This window comes from Onychostoma macrolepis, chromosome 01 (genome assembly GCF_012432095.1).
Source record: "Onychostoma macrolepis isolate SWU-2019 chromosome 01, ASM1243209v1, whole genome shotgun sequence".
Taxonomy (NCBI): Eukaryota; Metazoa; Chordata; class Actinopteri; order Cypriniformes; family Cyprinidae; genus Onychostoma; species Onychostoma macrolepis.
In genome coordinates, this window is record NC_081155.1 from 15,405,150 (window position 1) to 15,424,327 (window position 19,178).

The following is a 19,178-nucleotide window of genomic DNA, read 5'->3' on the forward strand; positions in this document are numbered from 1 at the left end:
TATATATTATATAATATTATATATTATTTTCATCTCATATTGATTGCTGTCAAAATATATTTTTAAAAAATCACATATCATTTTGTTTGCCATTTAGCACTGCTATTAACATTCTCTCCTCTCTCTCTCAAGATTCAAGATTAAAATGTGCTTTACTGACATGATAAACGGTTTAACATTGACAAAGCATTAGTAAACATTACACATACATGTAAAATAGATGCTCTTTATAGTGGTTTGCATAAGAAAGATCGAATATGTTGCTGATTTATGTGTAGTACGTGAGGTTCAAAAGTGCAATTGTGTTTCCATCTCATTTTGTGTGCAGCAGGAGCAGAGTGTCCTCAGCGAGGACTGTCTGTGTCTGGCTTTCTTTGTATCTAGGGCTATGTTTGCAGAGTCTGTAAACAGTCAAGAGTTTAAGTTCAGGGTTGGTCACAGTAGTCAGGTATTCTGTTATGGTGTATTTTATTACAATCTGGAGTACAAAAGAAAACCTGAAATAAAAACGGACTCTTAATTACTCTCCTAATAAATGTCCCTGGTTTTATTATGTACAATTCATCAGCGCATATTATTCTAAAGAAAACAATGTTTGTTTTTATAGTCATTCATCAAAAGGTAATCATTTTCTCTGCAGCTTTAAAAAGTGTATTTTTTGCTGATGTATCCAAGGCAGAACCGTGTGAGTAAAGTAACTTTTACTAGTAATAACAAAGCCTTCACTTGTTCACTTTTTAAACCCCACCCTGCATTATTTCCTGATGAATACACAATATTAAGAACAAATTGCATCAGCTTTAAGTAGTTGTATTTAATTTTATGATAATCTAATTTGGCTTGATTCATTTTTTTTTTTTTTTTTTGTCCTATAAGGTCCTGCTGAACATGTTTTGCTCTGACTCGGTGAGAACATGGCTATTTTAAGGCCAATTCACACTGCACTGACAGATGGCAAAAGACATGTTCAGTGTGTTATGCCTGTTGCCATTGATCAGTGCTTATTTAGCCAATTAAACATGTTGAATTGGTATTTGTCAGGTCTTGGAATGTCTGAGAAGTGATTTACTGATCTCATGACGAAAACACACGTGTTGGAATATTTTTGCAAAACGCGAAATATGTACCAATAAGTACATATCACTGCAGTTTCCAACAGAAATGAACACTAGAGGTGGTAAATCAGGAGCACTTTTAATCGTTTTCGTGCACATTTATGATTACAGCTCCATACAGTATGTTTCCCTTTGCAGACGTAACAAGCTTGCTCGGTAGCTCAGACGGCACGGAATTGGACTTGTACAAATCCTGTGAAAAACATGACTCACGATGAAAGAGCTGAAAGATGAGAGATCGAAAAACAAGCTAAAACAGCATGTTTTTACGTCACATCCGCTTTTATTCATACTATCAGGTAGGTTCAGGTGTAGTGCAGATGGAAAGTTATTTTAAACGCGTCACTAGGGCTGGGTATCGAGTTCGATACTTTTTAGGCACCGACCGAAATGCCTCAATATCATAGAGTATTGAAAAATGTCTCGCTGTTCGGTACCAAATTTCGATACCTAAGGGGTTAATCTCATCAGCATCAGTGAGCCAATAAGCCTGCAGCAGGTGTGTTCGACTAGAAGCGGCGCGGCGCAGATCGATCAGTGTTTGACATCCGCGAGAAAGATTTGAAAACATATGGAGCAGTCTGCTCTCTATAGCTCTCTCAGCCCTGCCCTGAGCCGCGTCACATGTGAGGCTGTAGTGTGAATGTGTCCCAGCCCCCTTAGATGTAAGGCTACATTTACACTGGTGCGTTTTTGTTTTAAAATGAAAACGATCCTTGTCATACTGGCGTTTCCACTGTGTTTCAAGCTGGCTTTCCACTATCTCCGACAAACGACAAGGGACAGACCGGACGTCATTCATTTCCAATGGAGAGTGCGGGAGCTGCTTGGAGTTCTGATCATATGCAGATGTCCGTTCATTCATACTACACGACCGAAAGCGTGTGTTACGTGACCATTCATGCACACTGTAGCATAATGCTACATAAGACAATAAATAAGATTTATATTCCGCTTTTATTCAAAACTCACTTTAAACCACCATCGAGTGTTTGTAATAACTTCTGATTGCCGTCTAATGTGTGTTTTGGCCATGTAATGTTGCTGAATTATGTTATTACCTCTGAGTCAGAACTGTGATCATGGCAGAGGGAACACAGGCAGATAGCGCTGGAAGCTGCTAATGCTCATCAGTAAATCAGTGGAAAATAAATAGAAATGATGATTCTGTCTGAGCTATATGTTTTAAAACGAATACGCATTAGTGTAAATGTAGCCTAACAGATGTGTAAACTGAAGACTATTTGAGCTTTATTAAAACTATTTGCACTGATTTATTGTGCTGGTTACATTTTGTTCCTTTGTGCAGTGGCGCAAGAGATGAGTCTTTGAGTCTGTATATAAACATCAACAAGCTGAAAAATAAAACCAAAGTTTTTTTAGATAATGTAATCTTGTTAAAATTGATTTCATAAAATTGGTATAGAAAAAAGTATAGTTCGGGAACCGGTATTGAAGTATCGGTATCGGTATCGGTATCGAAAACTTTCATCACAGAGCATTAAAGTTATAGCACCACTCAATGGACATATCAAGTCAGAACTGCGGTGACACGTATAAAACCAACATCACATAAAACGGACCATATGTAGCCCTACATTAATCTGTTCCAGGAAAAAAACAAACACTGTTTTAGCGCTACTCAGTGGACATTTCACTTCGAATATGTCACAAAATGCACATGGCGCTACGTATTTCACGTCTTGCAGAAAAATTCCCATAGGTACGTTTTCGTTATGAGATCAGGCTCGTGAACATGCCTTCAGAGATCACAGCCAAAATTTTGTTCTGCAGGTATTGTCTGGTGTTTTTGCAGAATTCTGCTTGCAAAATTATGTCTCATTTAGTAAAATCTAAAACATTCTACAACTCTTAAGTAAATTAATTTAATCAGTTAATTAAAATGAATCCATTAATTTAGTCAGATTCTGATTGTGAAGTCAGTTTTTATATTCTACTTGTTGGCAAACAAGGCTCTTTGTGCCTTGTCCCTAAAATAATCTATTGCATGACATTTCAGTGTTCAATATTGTAGTTTGGCACAGAGTTGACAAGAAAGTAGTGTTTCAGAAGTCAATAAAAGTGAAATTGAATGGTTCTCAACACCAATTTTGATACCTATTGAACACACTGTAATAATTAATGGAAAGTGTTTAATAACTTTTTTATCTATGTATTAGTCATTTTTTGTTTATAATGCTTTTGCTCATGATATCGGTAAAATAAAATAAAATCTCTCTAATAAAGTAATTATTCAAGAGGATTAAACAGAGCCAGTAATAAAATGAATGAATAAGTAGTCATATTATTTACACTGCATGAATCATAGCTTAATACATTAATATAGATTGAACACTGTCTGACTCTGAGAAGCAGAAGGCTTGTAATTTAAATTAGCTTTACAGTTATTTCATTTAGACTTAACTATGTGTTCATGTTTGGTTTTAAAGGGCTTATTAAAATGACTAAATTAATCCATCCAAGAGCAGTGGGGGTTTCTCTTTTCTTCTGCAATGTTGTTTAATGAATATTAATGACATAATAGATGCTGACAGATCTGTTAGGCAGATCCCATATTTTGACATCAGATTTTTCTTCTGTCTCACCTATTCATAGAGACATAGCTTGCTGCGTTTAACCTAATATCATGCCAAGACAGGCATTTTGACCAAGAAGTCAGGATGTATGTCTGTCAGAAGTTGTGCAAGAGGTCGAAATGCTGCAGTAATTTCCCCTTGGTGGGAGACTGGGATACTTCATCACGACATTTGACTTCAAAATCCATCTCTGTCTCTCACCCCTCTTTGACACTTATTTGGTCGCCTGCGGCAGATGCAGTGGGATAAACATATAGGTCTGCCAAGAAGGTAGAAAACAGACCAAAAAGTGGACGGGAAGGATAAAAAGAGACAGCGGGAAGACAGGCGTGAGTGCTTTACACTTCATTTGATACCAGTCTTAACCTTTATCCCCTGAGAGAGAGAAAGAGAGAGCAACAGAGCCAGAGTCAGGCTGCAGGAGCAGCAGGCTTGTTTTCAAGACCAAAGATCCTGTTTTCACCACCAGCTCAGGTGCAAGTCCCAAACACTTGGCCCATGTTGACACATATGATAAGTGATTTATTAAATTATTAAATTATTAAATTATCGCATATCTGTCTCTTGAGAATACATATATATATATATATATATACATACAATATTGTTCAAAAGTTAGGAGTTGTTCAATTTTTTCCCCCAATGTTTTTGCAAGAAGACTCTTTAGGCTCACCAAGTATTTGGTTAAAAATACAGTAAAATATGAAATATTGTGAAATATTATTACAATTTAAAATAGCTGTTTTTTATTTTCATATATTTTAAAATGTAATATATTCCTGGGATGGAAAAGCAGAATTTTCAGTGGTTATTACCTTCAGAAGTCAGTTTAATATTTCTTATTATTATTATCATCAATGTGCTGCTTAATTTTTTTAAATAGAAATCTTTTGTATTATAAATGTCTTTACTATCATTTTTGATCAATTCAATCTTTGCTGAGTGAAAGCATGTTTCAAAGCAGAAAGAAAACCAAATACTTGAACAGTGCGTGTAAAAGTGAGACTAGAAAAATGCTATGGCATACAATTATACTACGAAAGTTATCTACAATAATTAGTGAAACTGTTTTTCCCTTTTTTCTTTTCCTTCCTTAAAATGTAAATTAATGTGCTAACCACAACAAATTATTAAATTAATTGCAATTTTATAATTTGGATGGACAGCCATTTGTCTTATTTGTTTTTCTTTTCTTATATTAAAATTGTAGAATGAATCAGGGCTCCAAACCAAAATGGTCAATAATTTACAATCTAATCACCACTGGCATCGGTCGGGAAAACTTTACATCTAAGCTTTTTTATTCAGCTTCAGGCACTTTTATGTCTAAGGGTGTTACGGGGTGTGGTTGTGGCAAATCGCAAAGGAATATAAATGAAAGACGGGAGGACGAAACGGCTTCAACACACTTTTCCCATTTATTAAACTTAACATTAAGAACGGACAAACACAAAGGGAGAACTGAGGACTTTTAAAGGAAAGGGAACAAAAGAGCAAACAACGTAATTCAACTCAGGTGGGGACAATGACACATAATTAATTAACAAGGAACGGAACTAAACCAAATAAGGACAGACGGGAACTCAGACAGGCATACACGTGACAAAGGGTTGATTTTTATTAAAACTAAGTGATTTTTTTTTCTTCATGTTATACAGAATTACTGTCTTGGGACATTTTTCATGCCTTTCTCATTTCTGTTTGGTGCACAAAATTTGATCACATTTTATTCAATAATTTACTAGCAATTTCTGAGGGACAATTGTTTCATAGTAAATCCTATTTTTTTTTTTTTTTTTTCAGTGTATGTACAGATTTATATAATATATCATTGGAAAATAATATACATGTCCACTTTGAGCACTGTTAGAAGACAAATGAAATAAATGTGCTTTCAGAGACTGAAGGTGTTTTCTTCATCGGGCGCCTTGATGAAGGGGTTCTGACAGCATAATAAATGTACAACAGTACATATAAGATGACAAGACCTTTGACTCTGTCTAAAATCTGGCTTGTTAACACTGAACCGGGAACAACTGCGCGAGGTCATTTTAAAGGTGGTTCGCCACATCTCCCGTTTACCATGAAACGCTGATGAAATTTCAAAAAGCGGAGACCATCGTTTAGAACCCGGCTGCATGCTTTACACATCATCACTTCCTTTTACGACATTAAATTCTGAAACTTTCTCCCCTCCTCTCTCGGTTCAGTGCTAAACATTTGCAGACAGTGTCTGGAGCATGTAATAAGATTTCTCCGAGATCGATGTCGCCTCTCGGCATGCATATCAACCAGCTGGACGGAGCTGGTGCTGAGAGCAGCCTCTCCCCTCATTACCCCCTGCCGTAGCCTCTCGTGATGAGAAAGTGTAGCTCATTCATTAACATGCTAATCAATTCTTATGAAGTGGCCTAATTGTTTTTTCATGGGGTGAGGGTTAGCCAGTAGACAGACTCGGTGCTGGCCGGCTTCAAAGAACACAAGAGCTTCTTTCTTGGTACGTTTGCGAAGGCTTGAGGTAATAAACAACAACAAGAAGAGCTGAAAGGTCAATGTCTTGGCACAATAGTCTTTGTGTGTGGAGACAAGAGACCAGCAGGACAAAAGGGCATTGCTTCCTATGAAGCCGTCTGTAAGGGAAGCCATCTAAATGCTTGAAAATGCCCTTTAAAAGGATAGTTCACCCAAAAAAAAGATGAAAAATTGGTCATCATTATTCATCCTTATGTCATTCCAAACCTGTCTTGACTTTCTTTCTTCTGCAGAACACAAAAGAAGATATTTTGAAGAACGCCAGGTCACATTTGATATGACAAAAGTTTAATTAAGGCACGGTTTCTTCCATCAAATCTTAATTAACCGACAGCAGCTTTTATACCTCGGTAAAGACCGAAGCATTTGAGTCGTGCACAGACCACAAAACTGACAGGAGCAGCTCCGCTGGAGAACAGTGACTGAACCTGACACTTCAGATGACACACAGCTCGTATCTGCATCTCTGTAAGTTACCGCAACCACAAATGAAAACTCATAACACACTAGACGTGTATGTGCAGATAATATACCATGACAGACAACTAGTTGTCCAGTCTGGTTGCATTCACACAGCAGGGGTTTGCCAAAAATACAGTTGTAAGTCCTGAAAGTGTACAGGTGTGAGTTTGGTTATAGAATGCAGTTGTCACCTCAGTAAATATCCAAGATGTGTGTGAATGCAACCGTATTAATGATTGAAATACAGAACTGACAACCGTATTCTGGTGCTGTGTAAATATGGCCTAATTTTTGGGTAAACTATGTTAAATTTGTGCTTCCCGTTTTTGCACATTTAGCTTACTAATTGATCTTTTATCTAATATTATTGATATATTTAATGTACAGTTTCAGTAGCTGTCCAGTTTTACATCTCACTGCAAGTTTTATTTGGGTAGCACTTTATTTTATTGTACGTGTACTTCCCTGGTACATACATGGTAAATATCTTGTACCTACAGGCAAATGAGTGGTAACACAAGGTACTTACCTGAAGTGTATGTACATGGTAACAAATAAGAAACACGGCTGTACTTAACAGTCGTACATGCATGGCAATTAGTTTGTACATACAGACAAGTGTGGGTAATAACGGTCACTTACAGGTAGTTCCCGTACATGGTAACTAATTAGATACTTTACTGTACTCACTAATGTATATAAACAGGCAGGTCCTTACAGTATCCGTATTTGGTAACTAATAAGACACATTACTGTACATACTTATGATATGTACATGGTAAATGTGTAGCACCTACGGAAAAATGTGCTATTATGTGGTAACAAACAAGACACATACTGTACTTGGTACTGTATATACGGTACGCTTGGTAAGTCCTAACCTTACCTAATAAAAAGGACTGTTTTTCAATTGCTTGTGTAAGACTGTTAATGTTAAATTGCTCTCCACAGCAGTGCTTACAAAATTTGAAGAACTGGTAATTACTATGTAATGTTCATGTAAAATGGTGCACTTTATTTTACAGTCCTATTTCCATATATTTACTATGTACGTACTGGTGTATGTACCTATTAGTTAATGTACAGAATAAGTTATGCAGTACTCAAATTGGGGGGTATAAACATGGACCAATGGACTTATTGAGTAATTGATGGTAGGTGCCATTGCAGTTTGGAACTTTGGAAGTTGTTTGGGAACACGGCAGTAACTGTGCAGCACTGCATAGTGTTAATACTTAGCAGGCGCAGTTCTTTTAAATAAGGATTTTGACACATGACAATCAGGAGTTGCAAGTGCAAATATGAGTCTGAAAATCTGTCTACACACATAATTATTTGGAATGTACGTCATCAAAAATCCCTATTGGACCAATTAGTTAAGAAAATGTCGTTAAAGATAAGGCAAGTTAACTGCAATGGCACTTACCATCAATTACTCAATAAGTACCTTGGCCCATGTTTATACCCCCCAACTTGAGTACCGCATAACTTATTCTGAACATTAACTAATAGGCACACACACCAATACGTACATAGTAAGTATATGGAAATAGGACTATAAAATAAAGTGCACCATTTTACATAAACATTACACAGTAATTATCAGTTCTTCAAATTTTGTAAACACTGTTGTGGAGAGCAATTTAGCATTAACAGTCCTACACAAGCAATTGAAAAACAGTGCTCTTTTTATCAGGTAAGTTTAGGACTTACCAAGCATACCGTATATACCAAGTACAGTATGTGTCTTGTTTGTTACCACATAATAGCACATTTTTCCATAGGTGCTACATATTTACCATGTATATACCATTAGTAAGTATAGTAATGTGTCTTATTAGTTACCATATACTGACACTACCTGTAAATATTACACACACTTGTTTGTAAGTACTACATATTTACCACGTGTATACCAAGTACAGTATGTGTTTTATTTGTTACCACATAATACCACATTTTTCCGTAGGTGCTACACATTTACCATGTACATATCATAAGTATGTACAGTAATGTGTCTTATTAGTTACCATATATGGATACTGTAAGGACGTGCCTGTTTGTACCCACTTGTCCGTAAGCACTACATATTTACCATGTATATACATTAATAATAAGTACAGTAAAGTATCTAATTAGTTACCATGTACGGGAACTACCTGTAAGTGATCGTTATTACCCACACTTGTCTGTATGTACAAACTAATTACCATGCATGTACGACTGTTAAGTACAGTTGTGTTTCTTATTTGTTACCATGTACATACACTTCAGGTAAGTACCTTGTGTTAAATATATTTACCATGTATGTACCAGGGAAGTACACGTACTGTAAAATAAAGTACTGCTACCCAATTTTCACTCAGAAATTGCTAGTAAATTTCAAAAATCATTACAATGTAGTGGCAGGTAACTTTACGTCTCTTATATAAACTTTACAGTGTAGTCAATATTTTGTCAATATCATTTTAGTTCATTTTACGAAGTATACATATTTAATTATGTATCAATAATTAATATGTTAATTTACTTCATTGCCTACACAATGTAAGTTTTTAATATTATATTTATAATGTGGATATAGCTCATTAATCTTATTTATAAGAAGTTCAGTTCACTAGTGTTCAGCTCTTGTATCTCAAGCAGTGAAATCATTCTTCTATGAATATATATTTTATCAACAATCATGTCATGATGCATATTTTGTCTAATTTTGTTGATTAGATCAGTGTTGGCACATTCCTGCATATTTTGCAGGTCTCCTTTGTCTGACAAACCCATTTCACCCTTGGAGCCTTTACTAATGAGCTGATGAGTTGAATCTGGTGGTTTTGATTAGGAAAACATGCAAAATGTGCAATGTTAGGGGGCTCCAAGAATGTGGTTGAGAACCACTGGACTAGATCATACCGGTTTCAGTCACAGTCATTTGATGTTGCAAGCATTTGGAGTAAAATACGCTCCCAGATTTCTCTGATTTCAGAATGATTTCAAAGCAGAAACTTCAGAGCTCAACTCTCCTCACAGTTTACTGCTTAATATACATTTCAAAGACACAGAACGGACTTCACAGGAGGAAAAGGGAAACAAGTGGATGAAGCAATAGTAAACCCATGTATTTTTCATTTCTCATTTTTCATAAATGTGGTAAACGTAATTCTGAAAGCTACTATTCTGGGAAAAACAAACATTTCATTGAAGTTTAGAATTAGGATGCATATAGTTTTATGAAACATAAGAACAATGACAGACATAACGCAGAAGAATATCCAGACCAGTATTGAAGGTCAGTACAAAGAGATCAAAGACAGATCAAACTAAATGTGATTTCAAATTCCACTGAGAGTGCCCTCTGCTGACCGAATGAGGTTTTGTCACAACTACCATCAACCTGTCGTTTCATACAGTATATGCAGTGTTCACAAATAAATACAAAGATTAACAAGAATACACCTGGCTCTCCAAGGCAATTTTGTTGAGTGGGTAATTTTAACACTTTCCCAAAATTTACATGGTATTGTGACAAGTGTGACAATGACTCCCATCGCCTGCATGGGTTATGCTTTGACATTGACGCATCCTGACAGGCCGAGAATGAGTTGCTGTGACAGCTGCTCCATGGAAATGTAATGAACCCAAGTTTGTCATCATTTACCAAAGGGTTATATTGACTTTCCGTCATAGGCGTAATATTGCTGACAATTGTTAGATATGTGGGTTGGCTGACAAAGTGCATCTGACAAATTAATACCAGAGGTGACAATGACTGAGGTGCAAATCACCTTTTTTTACCAGTCAGCCTGAAGAAGTGAACGAAGCGTGACCTTTTACGCAAAGAGTTGTGTGTAAAACTAAACACTCAGATGTCTTACAAGCATGTCTTCCAAGTATTTTCCCGCCATGAGTTCCTTGACGTCATTATTTTCCAGTTTTTAATGAGGGGTAAAACACCAGCAAAAAATGTTTCTCTTTAATGTGATCAATTATTATACTGGAATAGACTAATTTGTGAGATGATCCATGCTCTCCAGCATGATTCGAGAATGTTCCAAAGAGCATCTTGTGCTTCAGTGGAAGCAAGAACATCTGACCTTTTGTACATTCAAAGGAGTTCACATGATCAATGTCACAAACCTGCTTAGTGAAGCAAGGTTTTCTAAGGTATTTAGTTATATATTTCCCTCTTATTCTAACTCCATAGACATTGTATATTTCTAGGTTCAAATAAAAATAAAACTTAGATTTTCAATGTGTTCCATGAAATTTGAACCCCACTACAAATATATATATATATATATATATACAGTATATATACTCCAGTCATGAGAAGTTCAATCAGTCAATCACAAAATCGGCCCAAGCTTGTCAAACATAACATTTCCTTGCTTCCCATGTCTTCTTTTAACGTTCATTATGAGCACAAACCCAAGACTAACCAAGAGACATCTCATAAGAATAATAAATTTGATAAATTAAGGTTTTATGAGAAAATGGGCAAATGGCATGTTCTCTTGCCTCCTTCCATCTGCATGTGGCTAAGAACTTTATTGAATAATGAATCTCTCACATTCTATGGCCTTCCATCTGAAGCAAGTGAAGCAAGGGGCAAATGACAAATCCAAAAAAAAGCATTATGAAGTAAAATCTAAACAGAACTGACTGTTAACGACATGATAAAAGGCTTCCAACCACTTTACGTAATTACATACTCCTCAAAGCACAGAGGGTGAAACGGACATGGTGACATTTTGCAAAAATGAAACGTGACTTCTTATGTTAGCAGTGTTTGGGAAGTTGCTTTGAAACTGGCGCATCTCAAACTACAAGCTACTCTCAAATGAATACAATTACAGTAAAGCTACTCTTTAGAAAACAGACTCTGCTAAAGAAGAGTTGCTAATTGTGCTGAATCTATTTAAGTAGGGATTTATTTTTTTATGTATTTATTGATTATTTAATAATAATTTATATTTACAATCTACGGACCAGCAGATCATTGGACAGAGCATAACATTGCCTCCATTGGCCTGACTTCTTCCCATAGTGCATCCTGCTGCCATCCCTTCCCACACACATACCCAGCCATCCACCTGATCTAAAAGAGAACATGATTCACAAACCAGGCAACCTTTTTCCATTGTTTCATGGTCCAGAACTTTATTATTGTCTTTTACTGCACCATGGCATACCAGGAACTCCCATAGAGTTTGGAGATACTCTGACCCAGTGGTCCCAGTAGCCCCTCACTGCAGAACAAAGATCCAGGGGGCGGGGTTAGATCCACATCCAGTGGGTGGAGATAGGTAGGTTTAGGGGTGGAGATCGGTAGGTTTAGGGGTGGGGATGGGTGGGTTTAGGGATCAGGGGGTGGAGACGGGTAGGTTTAGGTAAATGTAAGGTGGGAAGAGTTGGATCTAGATCCAACCACACCCCCTGGATCTTGTGTTCTGCAGTGAGGACCATCTCAGTGGTCCAGCTATCACTATTTGGTCTTTGTCAAATTCACTCGCTCATTCGCTTGCTCATTTTTCCCACTTCCAAAAACATGAAATTCCAAAACTGACCGTTCACTTGCTTCTCAATATATCCCATGCCTTGACAGAAGCCATTCAAACAAACTGATGGTTCAGACGATTCATGTAAACCACAAGTGAACCACTTCAATGAACTGAATCAGTCTAAAATGATTTTGATTTCCCAATTCTACATAAAGAGAGTAGACAGTTTAGAAGAAACTTGCAGGATTTGTAGCATTCCACCATTATACCACTTGTTTTGGGAAAAACTAGAGTGTTTTAAAAAGACTACTAAAAATATAGGCAGTAGCGTCACTAGTTTTGGCAAATGGTATAACTCTAAAAATGCTTCATAAGATTTGTGAATGTAAAGCCTGTCTTCATTCACATGTTCTGGATCTTTCTTCCTCTTGTTAAAGAGGGAAACGGATGATGGTTTTGACTTGAGAAATGGTGGGAAACAGGAAGGAGAAGGCAGAGGAACCAAGGAAGAAAGCAGAGGTAAATTGCAGCTCTGGGGCACCTGTATGCTTTAGAGTACAAAAGGCAAAGGGTGAGACACAGGCACACAAAAACCAAGAAAACAAATGAATGAAGGTGAAAGAAAGGAAATGCCAGAGAGGGTTACATAAGCCTTCAGTGAACTCCCTATCAATTTAAAGTTTTCTGCATCATGTCCCTGCGGCACCTCAAAACATGAAAGATTGCCTTTGTTCGTCATTTCTCTCTCGCGTTCTTTCTCTCTAGTTGTTTGTCGATCTTCTTTGCTCCGATTTTCTTTCCCATCAGTCTATTTAAGTTCCTTTTGCTTTTTGTTTGTAAAATGATGCCTGAAAAAATGATACTCGGATGACAGGAAAAATGAGTACGTCAGGTTTCCATGCAACACTAATCACATGACACAGTTTTACGCAGTGATTGAGCAGCTCCAGCAATTAGAAGAGGCAATAACTTAAAGTGTTTGTTAATTATGCATTTACTTTCATTTTTGTTTTGTTTTTTTTTTGGTTTTTGGTAGACCCTATGTTGCTAAATCTCATTAAAATAGTTACATGCTGTGTAAAAAAAAAAATACTAAAACTATGGCAGAATTCATAACACCTGTTGTTTTCAAACTCTGAAAATCAATATTTCTACATTCCTACTTGTAAAAGATTTTTTTGAAAAAAAATTGGTTTTGCTAAAGCATAAGCACACCATTTGGAAGGACAAAACGGAAAACGCTGCAGACCTCGTTTTAGTTTGAAAACTCCGGGGTTGCGTTTCAGTGTAAACAGACCAAAACGGAGACTTTTGAAAACGATGGTGTGGCTGCCCACATTCTCTCTGCGTATCCTTGACGACCGGGTAAACAATAACATCATGCTCGTTGTTGTACCCATAGATATGTATGGGTAGATTCCCCATTCGACTGCTCCAAGCAAGCAGACGCATCCGCCATCTAAATAATAGGGATCTGCCTATACAAATCTATGGTTGTACCTGTATGAATGGTCACGTGGCATGCGTTTTCGGTTGTGTAGTGTAAACGGAGATCGTTTCTCAAAAGCAGCAGAAACGCCAGTGTAAACGGGGATCATTTTCATTCTAAAATGCCGTTTTAAAACGAAAACGCACTAGTGTAAACGGGGCCTTAGTAAATGTTGATGTAAAATATTAATAATGTGAAAAGCTGAAATAACTGCTAGCATTGACTTGAACATCTACTTGGCCAGACTTATGAGAAAGAAAGAAAGAAAGAAAGAAAGAAAGGACAGTTTGAAAGTTCTAATACAGCTATTTTTGCCGCAGGATGTACAGATCTTTATGACTCAGTCTTCATGATTATGAATTAACTGACTATGTGTAATGTTTATCAAAGGATCTTGTCTGAAATTCTCGTCCTCTGGAAGTAATTGCAAGTGCTCTTCTGTTCTTGATGACGACTGGTCTTTCTCTACTGTTCTCTGTGGCTTTCCTTCATTAGTACAGGAATCTAAACACAGGGAGCGCTGAGCTTGGCTCAAACATGCCTCTTACTTTGATTAGCAAGAGTGAAGCGGGCTCTCCAATGATTTTGTTGATATCTACCATGAGAGCATCAGCATCTGTCGAGTTCACAGACTTTAGTTTGCTCAAGTTTCTCAACGTTTCAGTCTTCAGTGCATCTTTTGGTCTTGTCTCTCCTTTTCTCTTCCATTGAGTGTCTTGCCTTTTCACTTCATGGTTCAAAGGAGAGGTGAACATCACAGCCATCATGCTTCCTGAGAACCAGTCAGGGAGCCAGACAGCACCTCCTGTGGCATGCTGGGTAAGCTGCTCAAGTTGGGTAGCTGCCCACCAGCCCTCGAGACCCATCTTCTTTTATTAATGAATCTTTCTGTTTAGTTCCTTACTAATGCACACACCATATTTCACCCAGAATGAGCTTTTAAAGATCTTCAACAGTGCTTAACGCAGTCAGATACCAGGAGAGGATGTTTAAGAGCATTTGACTATACGCTTCCCGAGACAGCATTTGGATTAATCAAAACAGACTGTCAGTTATCCGTGGATCTATTTAGTTCTGAGACAGCTCATCTGTGATCTGCACGAGTCTAAATTTTCCACTCATTGTCGTCCAGAACTCCACAACCCTCCACCCCATGCATAGAGGAACCTTCCAGTCTGAAACCATCTGTTCGGACCACTGGTCCACACTCCTCTGAAACAATCTGTTCAGGCTGATGGAGCGATTTCACCATGCTCCACATATTAACATACAGTGGGGTCCAAAAGTCTGAGATTTTATGCTGGTTTCTTTGTTTAACATTTTTCAAAATTATAAAAACCAACATGGTACCACTTTATATTAGGTGGCTTTAACTACTATGTACTTACATTTAAATTAATAATTTGGTACAATGCACTTATTGTCTACATACATGTTTTTACATTGTACTTATATTTTTAAAAATACCTATATGTAATTACATCTGTAATTAATTTCTGTAATTACATTTATAATTACACTGTTGACCCATCCCTTACATCTTAACCCACCCTTAAACCTACCCATACCACCAAACCTGTCCCTAACCTTACCCCTATCCCACCTCAATAGCAGCAAAAGTGTTTTGCAATACAGTATGAACACAATAAGTACATTGTACTTATTTTTTGATGCAAGTACATAGTAGTTAAGGCCACCTAATATAAAGTGTGACCACTAACATGAAAGCATAAAGTGACTCAAAATTCAATGGTCTACAAGTAACAGGCATCTTTTTTGTTTGTTATTGTAGCGTAAATAATCACCAAAACATACCATGGTGGGTGAAAATATATGTGTGTGTATATTTATTATGTATATATATATATATATATTTATGCCATGGTCTGTCTGAATACTCGATTCTGATTGGCTGGCAGGTGTTGATTAAATTCGTTGAACCGCACAGGTAGTTCCAGGTCAGTTTAATCACGTTCTATATTAATGCGCTTCCTATAAACATTGGTAACCATAGTAACATACAGTTACAGTTAAATAGTAATACAGATGAAAATAACCGTCATTTTTATCGTTCCGGTCAAATATTGCAGCGCAAATATTATTAACATCTTTAATATGTGAATGCTGGGAAATGACCATGGCATAAACGGGATAATCAACGGCTAGCTGTGCATTAAACGATTTGAATGCACTTCGCGGAGGCAACCACCCTCCGCTGCGGTTCTTCGCCTCCACGTCGTGCATTCAAATCGTTTAATGCACAGCTAGCCATTGATTATCCCTTACATATATATATATATATATATATATATATATATACACATGCATGTGTGTGTATTTATATATACATAAATATACATAGTACACACATACTGTATATTATGTAAACATAAACATATTTTGGACACAATTAATCGTTTGACAGCACTAGAATGAATGAATGAATGGATGAAATTTTGAAATTGTGGTATGATTTTTTATATATAATTGTATAGCTTCAAGACATTGAATTATTTAAACTTAAAAGTAAACTTTCCAGGTTTAACACTTGAATGACCTAAAAAAAAAAAAACATAAATGTATAAAGTGGCTAAAAACGTCCTGCACTGGTCTGGATTCAGTGGTTTATAAGAAAAGGCATCTTTTCTGTTTTGCCTTATTTAAGGATTTGATTATACACAAACATTTAAATGTTTCTGTAATGTTTTAATTCGCTTTCAGTTCAATACAACTAATTAAAACTATAACTACTGTGTGATCATGTAAGAAATTAGAAATTGTTTAGAGATTATTTAGCTATGATCTTTGAAAACAAGGTCAACTCAACAATGATAAAATTAAATTAAAAAAAGAAGAAGAACAAAATCATGCAGTGAACTGATAGACCTTTTAAAAATATATAAGAATTAAATATTATTATGAAAAACTAATCACCCAAAATAGAATGATGAGTCAAAGTTTCATAGAAAATGCATATGCATTATTCTGAATCTGCTTTACTAAAATTTGGGATATTGATGATATGAAAATGTTATTTTTCCCAAACCTGCTCAAACACTTATGAAGAATATGTGAAATATCAAGTAATTTAATTATGTTAATGAGGAATAGTCCATAAAACAAATTCAACTCTTTATGTGTTCCAGTGTTAAATAAAATAAAATAAATAAATAAATAAAAATCTGTACATTGCATTGCAGTCTCAGATGTTCGGACCCCACAATATCAATCCACCGCTGCATGTATCTTGTTATAAAGGTCCATGATGCATGTGTACATGATATGCTGCATGTAAAGCTAAACTAGGATTAGTGGCTACTTTAGATCTGTTGCATCAGTCAGCCCTATAGCAGTGCTGGACAATCAAATATTCAAGCTGTTTCTCTCTCACTTTGTCTCTCTCTCTCTCTGTGGCCACACCCCTCAGTCTATACCTCAGAACAAGGTCATATATAATTTACAACTCCAATAACCACCAAAAAGCATTGCATATTCATTAAGTCTTTCATGTCAGATGTTGAATTTGAAAGTGCGTAGAGTCAAAGCCCTCTCTGAACTCACATTTATATTTCTATCATAAAATATGGAGTGATCTTTTGTGTTTTCTTTTATTTCTTTCCTTTTTTTGTGCCATCCTATTTGATATTCCAATATTATCCTTTGTGAGGGTGATATTGAAAGCTTGTGACAGAGAGAAGAAGAGACGTGCCATTGTATTTGATAAGCACAAAGATCTAGAAAGTAATAATGAAAGGATTATGAAAAATATCTCCTCAAAGTTGAATGCAAGGTTACTTTTCTTATGCTGTCTGGTCATATCAAGCCCCACAAATGAGCACCTTTAAGGACAGTGACCGGTCTATCAGCTTCACCCTTAATAATCAACCAGCTAAAGAAGTAAAAAATAAAGGATGCATATCAGGTAATCACAGTTACGATCACAGTCAGAAAATTATGATTGTGACATTACTTTTATACAATAGTTCGATAAACAATAATTTAATATTGAATAATTTACCAGATCATTTGAATCAGTGTTTTTGCACCAAGTGGTTGAATGAGGCAATGATTCACTCATAAAAACCGTAAGTTTCTGCCATCCACTGGTGTAAATATGCAATGTACAGACTGACAGTTTAAATAAATACAAAAATATATAAAATAAAATAAAATAAAATAAAATAAAATAAAATAAAATAAAATAAAATAAAATAAAATAAAATAAATATTACTCTATAGAAAGATTCATGACACTGAAAATACTCGGTATAAACTCAGATCGAATTGCAATTGTGGTATCAATATTTTTGTGAAAATTTTATACTTTTATGTCATTTCATTATGTTAATAAATTTTACCATTTTTATATTTAAAATATAAAGTTATTATATATTTTAATACATATATATATATATATATATATATATATATATATATATATATATATATATATATATATATATATATATACTGTATATATGCGTACTGTATATATACATACTGTATGTATATAAATATTTATATTTAAATAATATTTTATTTTAATATATCATAGCTGAAGTTGGAATGACATAAAACATTTTTGCATGGTTTCTATTTCTGCACATTGCACTGTGTAGCCCATATGTGCAATCTCATGCAATATCAAAATACAAAGCTGTGCATTAGTACATGCTTCATTGGAAATGTTTCCCCATCATGTCTAGTGAGGATGCTGACTAGGCATAGTAATGTTAGATCTGAAAGTATACAGAACTAAGATGGCGAGAGACAGGTGGCAGAAAAGGATGAAATTGGTTACCTTGAGATTTTCCCTTTCTCTCTCTACGCGCTGGAACTCCTGGCGCTCCTTGTCTAGAGCCACCTCTTTTGTGGTGATTTCATCTTTTAGCTGTTCGAACATGTGGTTCACGATCTTCACCTTGCGTTTCATCTCAGCATTCTGATCCTAGAAGTGAACACAGGGAGGTGTGTGAGAAATTGGCCAAACTTATACAGACACAAAGACAGCCTGGCAGACAGGTAGACAACCACCCTAGCACATTCACACTCAAAACACACACAAACACACACTTATTCTTCAGTGCAGTGAGAAAAAGTGACACAGCAGGAATGGGTCATCAGCAAAAAACTGACAACAAAGGACAGTCGTTTATAGACCTGAAAAGTAAGTCTTAAGGTCATTGCACACTGAGTCCGAAATTTTCACATGCGTTGTTCCGTTTTTTCGTATTCCTCATCAAAATGCATGCTACGGATGCAAAAACGTTTACACGCTGCCTGTGAAACTTTCGTCCGTCATAAAAAAATTCGGATCAGGTTCGATTTTCTGCGTTTTCGCATCCGTAGCATGCATTTTGATAGGACAGGATGAGGAATACGAAGAAAAAAAACGGAAAAACGCACGTGAAAATGTTGGACTCAGTGTGCAATGACCTTTACACTTGAGTTTCTTAATGCAGCTTTCAAGGCTTCCTTTCCTGCG

At 36.1% G+C, this 19,178-nt stretch overlaps 1 protein-coding gene across 1 annotated transcript in view; it reads right to left on the minus strand.

The window, feature by feature from the left end:
• cfap58 (cilia and flagella associated protein 58) overlaps nucleotides 1–19,178 on the minus strand; it is a 105,606-nt gene that overhangs the window by 61,335 nt on the left and 25,093 nt on the right. Inside the window, exon 11 of the mRNA XM_058792725.1 lies at nucleotides 18,495–18,641. Coding sequence (XP_058648708.1) covers nucleotides 18,495–18,641 — 147 coding nt within the window. The remainder of the gene's footprint in view (nucleotides 1–18,494; nucleotides 18,642–19,178) is intronic.